Genomic DNA, 14,035 nt, shown 5'->3' on the forward strand with positions numbered 1-14,035 from the left:
CTAGGGAAGGGGATAGAGGGAAGAAAGGGAAAAATCAGAACAGAAGTGAGTGTAAGGATTAATGTTGTAAAAAAATTACCCATGCATATATTCTGTCAATAAAAAGTTATAGTTTTTTTTAAAAAGAATAAATGTTACATTGATTTTTCTTTTAGAAAAAATGAGCTAAGTCTTGAAGGAATCTAGGAATTTTAAGAAACAAAGGTGATGGAGGAGTAAGTTCTAAGCATAGTAGACTGTGTTATTTAAAATTGAAAAAGCTTAGGAAGAGGCACAAAAATTTACTAAAGATAAAAACTCCTTGAAAAAAAGTACAAAAACTCTACTGAAGAAGATAATTCCTTAAAAATTAGAACTGAGCAAATAGAAGTCAATGACTTTATGTAAGATTAAGAAAACATAAAAACAAAACCAAAAGAATGAATAGAAAAAATGTGAAATACCTCATTGGAAAAATATCTGATCTGGAAAACAGATCCAGGAGAGATAATTTTAAAATTATAAAATTAAATTTTAAAATAATTTATAATTATTTAAAACAATTCAAATAGTGTGGAGACACAATAAGGACAACAAAATTTAATAGCTTATATATATCAAAGCATTAGAGAATTTGGAATATGATAATCTTGAAAAGGAACTAGGATTATAACTAAGAATCACTGACCCAGCAAAAAATAGTATAACTCTTTAGGAGGAAAATAGATATTCAATGAAATAAAAGACTTCCAAGCATTCTTGATGAAAAAACCAGAGATGAATAGAAAGTTTGTCTTTCAAAAATGAGTCTCAGCACCAGCCCTGAAGTCAGGAGGACCTGAGTTCAAATCTGGTCTCAGATATTTAACACTTCCTAGGTATGTGACCCTGGACAAGTCACTTAACCCCAATTGCTTCAGGAAAAAAAAGTGAATCTCAAGAGAAGCATAATAAGATAAACAGGAAAAGGAAATTAGAAGAGAATAAGGTCAAACTATTTACATTCCTACATAGGAAGATGATATTTCTAACTCATAAGAGCTTTCTCATTCTTAGGGCAATGAACAGAGGGCACAGATATGAGTTGAATATGAAGGGATGATATCTAAAAAAATAAAATTAAGGGGTGAAAGAAGAATGTAATGGAAGAAGGGAAAGGGAAAGGTGGAATGGAGTAAATTATTTAAATAGAAGAAACAAGAAAAAGTTTTTACAATGGAAGAGAAAAGAAAGGAAGTGAGGAGGAGTTTTTATATAACAACATATGTATAACATATATCAAATTGCTTGTCTTTCTCAATGAGGTGGAGAAGGGAAGGAGGAAAGGGAAGAACCTGGAACTCAACATTTTAAAAAAAAAAAGTATATTAAAATAGTCTTTACACATAACAGGGGAAAAATAAAATACTAAATAAATTTTCAAAAATTAAATTAAAAAGTTGAGCTTTATAAAACTTTAGTTTTCAAGTTCCATAAAAAGAACAGAATTATTTTAATGACTTCTTGATCCCAAAAAACCTGAACCTACAAATAGCAGCATATTACATAAAGGCACCTTTAAGTTAACTTAAAAATATCAATGAGAAAAAGAACTTCATTTCAGCATTTTATATCCTTGTTAATATGTTAAGCCAGTCAACAAGTATATAGTAATGGCTAACTGTGTCAGGCAATGTGCTAAAAGCAAAAGTACTTTTTTTTTTCTAAAAACATTTCTAGAGGAACTTACATCCTAGTGAAGAAAACATGTAAACAAATTAGGTATATACAATATACATATATAGAATACATAGGAGGCAACTTTAGAGGGGAAGTTTCTTGCATCTGGGAGACCAAGTGCTCATTAAGTGTTCCTTCAAAAAGTCACTTGGGAAATAAGAATTCAATAAGAGAACATGCCAAAATTTTAGTGAGTCACTGAACACTTCAAATTTTTCCATATTCTAGCATAGAGACTATTTAGAATTGGAATAAAACTTAGAGGTTATCAAGTACAATCTTCTCATTTTACAGATGAGGAATCAACAAGATTAAGTGACTTGTTCAAAATCATCCAACTATTAAATGTGTGAAGTAGAATTCAAATTCAGGTCTTCCTGACTCCAATTCCAATGTATTATCCATTATAGTAGTTGTATTACAATCAAAGTGAAACAGATCCCTGAGTCCATCTTGACCAAAAAACAACAATACCACCACAAATTAACATTTTCTACATTTATTTTGTTAAATACTTTTTAATTACATTTTATCTGGTTTGGGCTGCACTTCAGAGTGGCCTTGTATTTGACATTTTGCATTACTCCACACTGTGCTTCTCCTATGTCATATGTCAGATTTGTTCTTATTTGAAAAAATTAAAAGCTAGTTTATTCTTTAATTTTTTTCTTCACCAAGAATTAAAGAAAAAAACTTATCTTTAATGTTTTGTCAAAATACACTTCGGCACTACTCTCCAACATTATATTTATAAAGGTGTAATGTATTTTTTATTTGCAGCAAATGTAAATCTTTGTATTTGTTGATTGAAACTCAACAGATTTCTATCAAGGGAAAATACATATGTGTATGTATTCATGCATGTGTAGATATTAGATATTATGGAAAAAATGTCAGTTATCAAAAGGATGCTCTAAAAAAGGCAACATGGCTGCATTTCCAAAATTATAAAAGCATATATTTACTAACACGTTATTAAATTCTATTTAAAGAAAAAGATTCCTAAGTAATTGTGATTGATAAAGATGATGCTGTTAGAATACATGAAAGAATCCTATTGTTTCCATGTGTATGTGTACAACAAGTTATCGTAAAAATGTGATAAAATAAATAATCTTTATTCAAAAAAGAAAATTGTGATCCTATTTTAATCTCAGATTCAGAACTGTTTTCTATATATTATGTTTTCTAGGAAAGTGGTTAGACAGTCTATCAGCTACACTAGTACTTACTGTAACTGTAGAAATAACTAAATGAGTATAGTACTAATGAAACCCCATTATTATCAAATTATGGTTTTAAAGAACCTCTAGAATGGAATATAATAAATGCAACACAGATGTCCACCAAAAATGAAAACAAGATTGTTTTTATTTTGTAGCAACCAAATAGGTCAACCCATTTCCTTCTTCAGACAATTCTCAGAGGACCACAGACTCTACTCTAAAAGCATGTGTTTTAAATGTAGTTGTCCACAGAAAGAGGAAGTACTGCTGTCCAAAATAAATGCAGAGTGTTATATTTTCCCATGGAACCCAATTTTAAAGGTGGAGTAAGGCCATGTCTACAGAATACCAAATACATATGAAAATGCAAAAATTTAATCAATTATCCAGACATTTGGAAATAATTCACTAAGTTGAATGGATAAAACACTGAATTTGGCATCAAGACTTGGAAAAGGTAAATTCCAGTCTTATGAAGCATTTTAACCCAAACAAGTCTCAGCCTTTTTCAATAACTTAACTGAAGTACCTACTGAAGTTTGGTTCCTCTTCAATTCCATTTAAAAATACAATATCTGTTTAATGTCAGTAATAAGAGTTTATATGGTAATTAATAATTACAAATAAGACAAACTTATAGTTTGACTAACATCAAAACTATTTCAGGTTATAAAATTTTCCCATTCGCTTTTAAATTTTAAGTAGTCATTTCAGTGAATAGCAGTTACTTCACTAGACTTGCAATTAGGAAAGTTTGAGAACAAATCCCCTTGCCCATACTTAATAGCTGCATAACCCTGGGCAGGTTAATTAATCTCTTTCAACCTCTATTTTCTCATCTGTAAAATGGGAATAATAATAGTGTGCTTCATGGAGCTGTTGCGGAGGTCAAATGAGATTGGCTATATAAAAGTATTTCGTAAACCTTAAGTGACATAAGTACTTTTTTATTTATTTGGTATTCATAGTTTTCCCACCATCTCAAAAATATTAAGTATCTTTTACTCTCTCAAATTCTTAGTATCTATTTTCTGTTTTCCTTCTACTTTTCCCTCAAAAACATCATAATTTCTAGACCACAAATAGAAAATCATGATTCTTTAAAGTTATGCTTTGCTAGTAATTTTTTTCTTGTTTTTTTTGGGGGGGTGGTATTTGTTTTTTGGGGTTTGGGTTGTCTCCTCCCCTTCCCCCCCGGGAGGCAATTGGAGTTAAATGACTTGCCCAGGGTCACACAACTTTGAAGTGTTGTATCTGAGACCATTTGAACTCAGGTCCTCCTGACTTCAGGGCTGGTGCACTAACTACTGAGCTACCTAGCTGCCTCACAATCAACTAATTTCAAAGAAATCGGGGAGAAAAAGAAAAAAGACAAATATCAAATCCTTTACACTTTCCCTGGATTGACTCAGTAAAGAGAAATAACAAAAAGAATTCAATCAAAGGTTAAGATTCAAATTATATAAAGATGCTCTATGTAAGATCTAAGAACTAAAAACAAATATAAAGTGCACTTTTTAAGAATTTAAAAGAAGCAACTCACAACTTTCTCTTTGAACATTAAAAACAGATTACATTCACATACATTTATATCTTAGTCATATGTTATTTTTCTGTGACACTTTCAATTAACAACATAATTGGTAATGTGGTCATAAAGAATTACAATAAAAAGGATAGTTCTTAAAAAAAAAAAAAACTATGGAAAAAATATGGATCTGAAAGTCAACAAAGCCTTTGAAGAATTGAAAAGTCCAAGTTACATATCACATATACACAAGTGATTTTTCCTTACAATTTTGAAACCCACGCATTACCTCCTCTAATTGCCTAACACTTGTTCCAACTTCTATATACACACTTCACCTCTCTGAATATTATTTAGGAGAAAACAATAGTAAACTTATACATTGGACAAACTTCAAAGTTTGCTGAATTAAGAAAGTATCAAATCTGTTCAATTTTCAAGAACCTTTACTAAGCATCATTAGCAATGAAGACTTTTTAAGTTTTCCTCCCTAGTTTGCCATGACACATTCTATGATCAAATAGATGTATTAACCCATCAGTTAAAAAAAACAGGAATAAAACTGATCTCCTTTGGAAATTACAGAAAACATTTTCAATATTCAAAGTGGGCTATGTTAATGAATCATTATCTCTGATTATGACATCTAAATCTGTTGTCACTAAAAAGGTTGTCATTTGAAGAAAACTATTTTTTTTAAAGAAAGTCATTAGAAAAATCCACTGCTGGATATACATTAATAACTGTGTCAAGAACTAACTTGAAAGTGAATTAATTTCTAAAAATGGGCATAGCAAAAGTTAAATGTAAGCACATTTAATTTATAGTGTGGCCAGCATAGAATTATGATCCAGACAGTCAGTAAAGATTTATCAAGCACCTACTATGTTCCAAGCCCTAAAAAAGTACTGAGGATACAAAGAAAGACAATTCTAGTTATCCAAGACTTCAGTTTAAGAGGATAGACAAAATGCAAATAAATTAGTACAAACAATCTATAGATAAAGGATAAATTAAGAATAAGCAAGCATTAGAGGAAAAATATTAGAAAAGGGTTTCCTGGAGAAGGTAAGATCCAATGAACCTGGATCAAAGAAGAAACATAGCAGGGAATAAGATGTAAGAAGATTGGAAATGTAGGGAGAGGGTACGTTTTAAAGGGTTTTTCATTTAAAAAGAAAACCATAAGGGTCTTCCATAACACAGCATGAAAAATAACTTTTGATGACACAAATCAGAATCATAGAATGTTAGAGCCACAGATAACAGATAATTTAATACTCTCATTTCACAGTTGAAGAAACGTTAAACTCCAAAAGGCTGATTTGCCCAGTAACAGAGGAACTGGCAGAGCAAAAATCTGCATCCCCACCCTTAAAGTCCAAGTCCATTGTTTTCTCCACTACACACACAGCCCCTCCACCACCACCACACACACATACACACACAACGCTATTGAATTGTATCCAAAGATGTATTTAAAGCATTCTAAATGCCTTCAACACTTCAATGTAATATTTAAGATCACATTTTGTTTTAGCATTAAGCAGCTGAAAGGAGAGTATAAAATACTGGCTAAAAGACCCAACTTGGAGTCCTTACTTTTTGGAGTACTGTTCAATTATTGTTTCTGATAATTACAAGCTGAGTGACTATACTGAAGAAGAAACTCCCATCCACCCTGCCCCCTCAAAAAAAAAAAAAAAAAAACCATCTACAGTGTGTTTAGAGAGCTTGGCTATTGAAGGATTTTCAACCAGATTCCTTCCTCATTAGAGAACTTTTGTAAACAACATACCTACTTGTGTCACAAAGTTGTCCCATGTACTTGAACTCTTACGGCTTACACCAATTATTTCTTAGCCTAATGGCAACATTACTTCCTTCAGCAAACACATTTCCTCTATACAGTAAATTCTAAAAGGCGCCTTGATTAATCATCTCATTCTAAAACACTACTACTGATTATTTCTATAGAAATAGCCATGATCAGTATCAGAAAACAAGCTTCTTAATCTCTAGGAACTCTGACAATGCAATAGTACGTTAGACAAAAAAGACATATTAGTTGAAAATGTGAAAAAATGAAAAGTCATACTTTGATTCCAAATTGTAAATTTGCTTTCCTTTCCTTTCCAGTCTACCTTCTGTAATAAATATAACATCATATACAAGAATTCTTTAAAATAAAAGTTAAGATAATCAACTTCATACAATTTAGAAAATACCAATTTAATGCAATGATAAACATCAATACAGTGACTATATTACATTAGTACTTAAGAGACAAAACAAAATATTTCATATTTTACTTATGATAAATATATAGCTTCCAGCAAAGATCAAGGAGAATTTCAGATATTTTCCCAAAGAGAAAGGACACAGAAATTTGGACCATGCTCACCAAGTACAACAGACATACGTAACTATTAAGGCAGAGGCTAAAACTTATTGTTTGCTTGTCTTGCTTTCAACCTTTCCTGCATGTTGCAGTTCATAACAGAGCCATTAGCTGAGATAATTTATTTTCTCCTTTCTATGAAACATTATCTTTTTAAATACAGATCAAGTTATCAACAAATAGTAAGAATGCACATCAACAAAATGCCCCTCTTACACTTACAGTTGTTGGGTTAAGCAGTTTTAATGACAGTTTGACTTGAAGCTTTGGACAAAGCTGTTTTTTCTATCTTTCCTACGTTTCATCTTCCTCTTTATCTTGAATTTCTTTTTTTTATATATATACTTATACTATAGTCTACTGCCTCAAACCTTATATCTATATCCCTCAGAGCTTGACAGGCCCCACCCTGTCCTCATAGTTTTGAGAAAGGAAAGGAAATGTATCCTCTAAGGGTAAATACAAATAAGTAATTTCTTATGGGAAATATGAGGAGGAATGAATACTATCTTCCCCCCACCCCCATAGATAGAAGAAATTTGAGTTTTCTCTCACGTTTAGATCCCAACCCAATTTTGAAGACATTCCTCATGGTTCTCCTCCCCCCTTCCCCTTCCTTCTCCCCCCACCCACCCAAACCGCCTCCCCTTCATGGTCTCTATTTTCACTGTTGACATCTACCCCAGTCCTTATTGGGCAGTTCCTTTAGATCCATCTTGATTCCCACAGATCTTTTCTAGGAGTCCCTTCATTACCGCATCTCCCCAGCTGTGTAATCTTATCCATTCCCGAGCACCTTCGGTTCACAATCCCCATTGCCTCAAACACACACATAGACCCCTCCTGCTTTTCCTTGTTTTCCCAGACCCTCCAGCCTTGTTTGGTTTCTTCTGTTCTCATCCCCTCCCTGCCTCTTCACCCTTGTTTCTACGTTCTCCTTCTCTCGTCTCACCTTCCCAAACCCCCCTGCTCGACTCCCCGGGAGTTCCAGGTGTCTCCTCCTGTCCCCAGGCTGCCTCACGCTCAGTCCCCGCAGCCTCCTGAACCCCTCTTCTGCCCTTTGCAACCCCACCTCCTTGGCCCCGTCTCCCTAGTGTCCATCCCAGTATCCATCCCTGATCCCTGCCCTGCGGTCCTTTAATCCTTTCCCACCTGGGCTTGCTCCCGGTCCCTGTCCCTTTCCTCTCGGTCCCGTCCCTCAAGTCTCCCCTTTGGTGTCTTCAGTCATCGTCTCTCGGTCTCGGTCCTTCGTCCTCTCGGTCTCCAGCCTCGGTCCCCTCCCCGGGGGTCCCGAGGTCAACATTCTGCCGCCGGGTTCGGGGCAGCGCCCGGGCACTCACCGCAGCCTCCGCCGCCGCCGCCGCCGCCTCCTCCTTCTTCATCCATCTTGGGGCTACAACAGCTTCCAGGGAGCCCGAACCCCCCGGAGGGCGCGTCGCGGAAAATCACAAAGCTGAAGGCCGGATCGGGAGCAGCTCCAGGCGGTGAGTCGTCCGCTCCGGGCAGCGCCTGCCTACCTCCCGGCTCTCGGATCCCCGCTCCCGATTCTCGGCTCCCGGCTCCGGGGTCCCCAGTACTGGGCTCCTCCAAGCGCAGCCGGCGACAACGACTCGCCCCGTGGCCGCCGCCGGCCCCGCCCCGTCTCCCTCCGCCCCTCGCCGCCGCCATCATCGTCATGTGACCACTGCCGGCCCGGCCCGCCCAGTGACGGCTGACAGGAGGCGGCTGCGGGGACGGGCCTGGCTCTAGTGGGGGTCCCACGAGGGGTCCCGGACACTGGGGCGTGAGGCCGGCCTAACTCCAGGCAACCCACTCGGAAACGAAAAACCTCGATGGTCAGCTATAGAGCCCTGTCGTAACAAGACTTTGTCTTTGACAAGACTACTTTCTCAGCCCTGCTGTGACATGAACAGTGTCTCTCATCTCAACCCTATCAACAAGATCTAGGCCTCTTATTTTCCCGTCCTGTCCATGACTAGTCACACCTCTCTCCCAGTCTATCAGGACAAGAGCTATATCTACATTTCCGGCCCTGGAGTGACATGAGCAGGGTCTCCTGTCTCGCCTTATGGTGATAGAAGCAATACGTCTTTATCCTGTGCGTGATAAAAGCCATACCTCCCTTCCCGCCAGGTTAACAAGAGCTATCTCTCCTATCTTGGCCCTGTCGTGACAAAAGCAGCGCTTTCCCTTCCCGACCCTTTCGTGTGAGGCGGTCTGGGCTCGAGGGAAACCGGGGGTGGAGTGGGGTAGGACGGGGCGGGGCAGCTTGGAGGCTGACAGACTAGAGAGTCTCTGGCAGGGTTGGCAAGACACTCATTAGTCCGTACGACTATCGCGAGCAGCCAACCCTGTCGCGGGCATACGCTTTTTCCAAAACGGCTGATTTTATCCTCTGCGCGCCCTAGCTTCGTGACTCCCGCATAAGCCAAACATAAACAGCGAGCATGCCCTATATTCCGTCTTGTCCATTAATAGGACCCCGCAAACTACTTATTTCCTAAGTTACTTCTGATAAGAACGGATGGGAAACTTTTCATAATTGTGATTTGGTTGGTTGGTTGATTCTTGTTTTGATAATGTTTATAAATTATTTGGTCAAATGTTCAACGGGAGGCCCTCGATGTGCTGGAATAGGCACTGCAAGAACAGTCAATGCACTTGGGTCCTGGACTTAGGTTCTGACACTATTTATGTGACTCTGAATATGATACGTATTTAAATCTCTTTGGGCCTCGTATCTCAACCTTGAAAAGGAAGGAAGCGTAAGTTGGCTCATCTCCAAGGTTTTCCTTGCAACACCTAAGAGTATAAGGAAGAAATTTTTCTTTTCATTTAGACAATTTCATTTTAACTACCTTAAAAAGAAAAACAGCCCAGCCCCCTTCAAAAAAACAAAAAACAAACAAACAAAAAAAAAAAAACTTGCTGGATTTAGTCACGGTGCACTAGCTTCCGAAAGAAATAATGATGTTTATGGAGGGATAATAATATTTGTACGTTGGTAAGTCTGACATAAATGCAGACAATTTCCTCCCCACTCCATTTGCATTGCAGTTTATAGGTCATATCCAGAGGCACACAGGGGGTCTGCTAGTGTCTGGCACAGCAAGAATTCAAAACTGGTGACTTTATCTAAACTACTTGTCTTTGTCCTAGAGTGAGAAGGGGTTTAGAGATCACTACTCTCTGTTCCCCTTAGAGGAAAAAAGCCCAACCCTGGAAAGATGCCTCAAAGACATACAGCTAGTTAATGGCAGAACTTCCATTACTCATAATCTGACTTTAAAATAATTCTTAACTTTTCTGCTTTTTCTTAAAGAGGGAATTGATTTCCCTGTTGCCCACTGATTAAAAAAATTAAATTAGCCTAGTCTAATAGAGTATTAGTATCTATGCCATGAACAAATTAGAGGAAGTGGGGGAGTATACCACATAGAAAGCAGTCCACATCGTTGTGATCCGTCCTAACCTTGCAATTTAGCTTTTAATCTCCTCTTTTAAAAAAAGACTACCATCTGTGCAATGGATTTATAATACAGAGATTAGACTAAGGCCTCTAAATTCAATTTCATGTAGGATATTAGCTATGGTCTTAAACATAGGTTTATTCCAATGCTTCATCTCTTCTGCCATACTTTTTTATTCCCATATTTGTTTTCAGTAACATGCATTGTCAATGTATGTCCATTGCCAAGTCCTTCCTGTTCTTTTTTCATAAATAAACATTGCCACAAGAATTAAGATTTTTTTTATTAAAGCTTTTTATTTTCAAAACATATGCATAGATAATTTTTTAACATTAATCCTTGGAAAACCCTGTGTCCCAATTTCCCCTCTTCCTCCTAACCCTGCTTCCATAGTTGGCAAGTAATCCAATATATGTTAAACATGGTGAAAAATATATGTCAGATCCAATACATACACATATTTATACAATTATCTTGCTGCACAAGAAATATCAAATCAAAAAAGAAAAAAATGAGAAAGAAAATAAAATGCAACCAACCACCACCAAAAAGAGTGAAAATACTATGTTGTGATCCACAATCAGTTTCCACAATCCTCTCTCTGGATGTAGATGGTTCTCTTCATCACAAAATCATTGGAACTGGCCTAAATCATCTCATCACTGGAGAGAGCCACGTCCATCACAATTGATCATCATAAATTCTTCTTGTTGCCATGTACAGTGTTCTCTTCGTTCTACTTACTTCATTAGCATCAGTTCTTGTAGGTCTCTCCAGGTCTCTCTGAAATCATTCTGCTGGTTGTTTCTTACAGAACAATAGTATTCCATAACATTCATACAACATAACTTATTCAGCCATTCTCCAATTGATGAGCATCCATTCAATTTCCGGTTTCTTCACACTACAAAAAAGGGCTGCCACAAACATTTTTGCACATGTGGGTTCCTTTCCCTCTTTTATGATCTCTTTGCAATACAAGCCCAGTAGAAACACTGCTGGGTCAAAAGATATGCACAGTTTGATAGCCCTTTGGGCATAGTTCCAAATTGTTTTCCAGAATGGTTGGATCACTTCTCAACTTCACCAACAACGTATTGGTGTCCCAGTTTTCCCATATCCCCTCTAACATTCATCATTATCTTTTCCTGTCATCTTAGCCAATCTGAGATGTATGTAGTGGTACCTCTTAATTTGCATTTGTCTAATCAATAGTGATTTAGAGCAATTTTTCATATGACTAGAAATGGTTTTAATTTCTTTATCTGAAAATTGTCTGAAGAACTAAGTTTTTTAAAAAATTATCTAAAATAACATTCTAACCACTGAAAACCTTAGGTTTATCAACTAGGAGATAATAAATCATTTGTATAGGATCCTTCTATTGGGACAGTATTCACATTTGATAAAGGTTTCCAGGATTAATCCATATAAAAGTGTTTTAAAGAGAGTATGATAAGTTTAACCTATATTGGATGGCTTGTGTTTTGGGGAAGGGGAGGAAGGAAGAAAGAGGGAGAAAAATTTGTAATACAAAGGTTTTGCAAAGGCGAATGGCAAACTATCTTTGCATGTATTTGGAAAAATAAAATACTGTATGTGTGTGTGAGAGAGACAGAGAGACAGAGAGACAGAGAGACAGAGAGACAGAAGAGAAGAGAGACAGAAGGGGGGAGAGGGAAATGGACTGGAACAGAGGGAAAAGAAAAGAGATGATGAATGAGAATGATGGTGAAATGAAATGATGGTACTGAATCTGGATTCAAAATACCTGGCAACTAATGTGTCAAACTATGACTTCAAATAAGTTACGTCACTTAGTGAAGTCTGTTTTCTCAACTGGAAAATTGGAATAGGAAAGGCAATGTGTGGATACAATAAGGACCACCTAAGTTTAAGGCCTGGTTGTACATTCCAGCTTTGTAACAATGAAAAAATCAATTAAAGGAGAAGCTCCTTTGCCCTCAATCTTTAAAACTATAAATTATAGATGACTGGTCAACTTAAATTTTTGTTGTTATATTTTTATTTTTGTTGTTGTAAGGTGTAGAAATTGAAAGGGTATTCCTAAACTAGTTGAAATCATATATCTGGGCTGCCAAAATGGGCATAATTATACTAGTTTTAGTATAGCCTTAGTATTAAGGCAGTTAGATCAATGAATAGAGTGCCAGAACTAAAGTCAGGAAAACTCATCTGATCTAAGACACTGTGTGATCCTCGGCAAGTCACTTAATCCTGTTTGCCTCATTTTCCTCATTCATAAAATGAAATGAAAAAGGAAATTAAAAATCACTCCAGTATCTCTTCTAAGAAAATGCCCAATGAGATCACAGAGTCAGAGAGGAGTGAAAAATGACCACACAACAATACTGATACCACCTATTTTACAAGGTGGTTGTGAGGATCAAATGATGGTGGTAAAATAGCAATCAAGTATGTAAAATACTTATATCAACTATTGCTAACGGGAATAATAATAACTTTTAAGAATTATCCATCTAGAATTTGGGAGTCCCTCAAGCTAAACAGATCACTTTTTTAAAAAACAGATCCTAAAGCTTATGCAGCCAGGGTTCTAACCATAAGACAGCAAGGAAGACAATAAGCAGTAATGGAAGGTTTCTGTAATGCCAGTTGTTGTTCTGTCACTCCTGAAGCAGCTATTGGCAATTTTTATCCTTTGTTTGCTGCCTGGGACCTTCTCAGGTGGAATCGACATCCACAGCTCTCAGGATTCCTGTATCTTTTATCCCTAGTTAGCTGAATTGTCAGTCTAATTCTACGACACCTGTTACATACCTACTATGTGTCAGGCACTAGAGATACAGAGGAAAAAGAAATTCCTTTCCTCAAGCAGATTTCATTCATTTGGGAGGATACAACATGTACACAAGTCAACATGTGTACACAAGTACACAAAGTAATATGAAATAATTTCAAGAGAATATGTCAATAACTGAGCAGAAGATGGCACCTAAACTATGTTTCTTTTCTTTCTTTTGCTGAGGCAATTGGAGTTAAGTGATTTGCCCAGGGTCACACAGCTAGGAAGTGTTAAGAGTCTGAGGTCAGAATCTGAACTCCGGTCCTCCTGACTTCAGGGCTTCTATCCACTGCACATCTAGATGCCCCTAAACTGTGTTTCAAAGGAAATTAGGAATTCTACCAGGCAGAGATGAGAAGGATGGAAAATTCCATACATAGAGTACCACATGTGCAAAGGCATCACTTTGATGGAATATTATATGGATCAACTTGCAGGACAGTTAATCTGAAGGGAAATAATGTAAAATAGACTGAAACTAAGTGAGAGTCAGATTATGAAAGACTTCAAATGCCAGACTGAGGATTTTGCATTTTATCCTGAAGGCAACAGGAGCTTCTGATTTGAGTTTTTCTTTTTTCTTTTCTTTTTAATGGGGAGGGGGAAGAGGAGAACAGACATAATCAGATATGTAGTTTTAAAAATCAATTTGGAGGAAGAAGAGCCTGGAGGAAGTCAATATTACAAGCTTTGAGATTACTGCAATTAGTGCAAAGAGGAATGATAATGATAAGAATTAATTTTTTGGCACTCATGATAATTTTTTTTTCAAAATACATGCAAAGGTAATTTTTAACATTCACCCTTGCAAAACCTTATGTTCCAAATTTTTCTTCCTCCCTCACCACCTTCCCCCTCCCCTAGATACAGATTAAACATGTACAA

General features: G+C 36.7%; 1 protein-coding gene across 2 annotated transcripts in view; it reads right to left on the reverse strand.

Moving 5' to 3' along the window:
* Positions 1 to 13,003, reverse strand: part of CYTH3 (cytohesin 3) — a 154,391-nt gene extending 141,388 nt beyond the window's left edge. Inside the window, exon 1 of one of the 2 annotated variants that reach the window (XM_052000926.1) lies at positions 8,194 to 12,979. In XM_052000926.1, the coding sequence (XP_051856886.1) occupies positions 8,194 to 8,530 (337 nt within the window). In that variant the 5' untranslated portion in view covers positions 8,531 to 12,979. Of the gene's footprint in view, positions 1 to 8,193 lie in introns of both variants that reach the window. The other variant, XM_052000936.1, reaches the window with a different exon arrangement.
* Positions 13,004 to 14,035: the final 1,032 nt, after the last annotated feature.

Source organism: Antechinus flavipes, chromosome 1, assembly GCF_016432865.1.
Source record: "Antechinus flavipes isolate AdamAnt ecotype Samford, QLD, Australia chromosome 1, AdamAnt_v2, whole genome shotgun sequence".
NCBI lineage: Eukaryota > Metazoa > Chordata > Mammalia > Dasyuromorphia > Dasyuridae > Antechinus > Antechinus flavipes.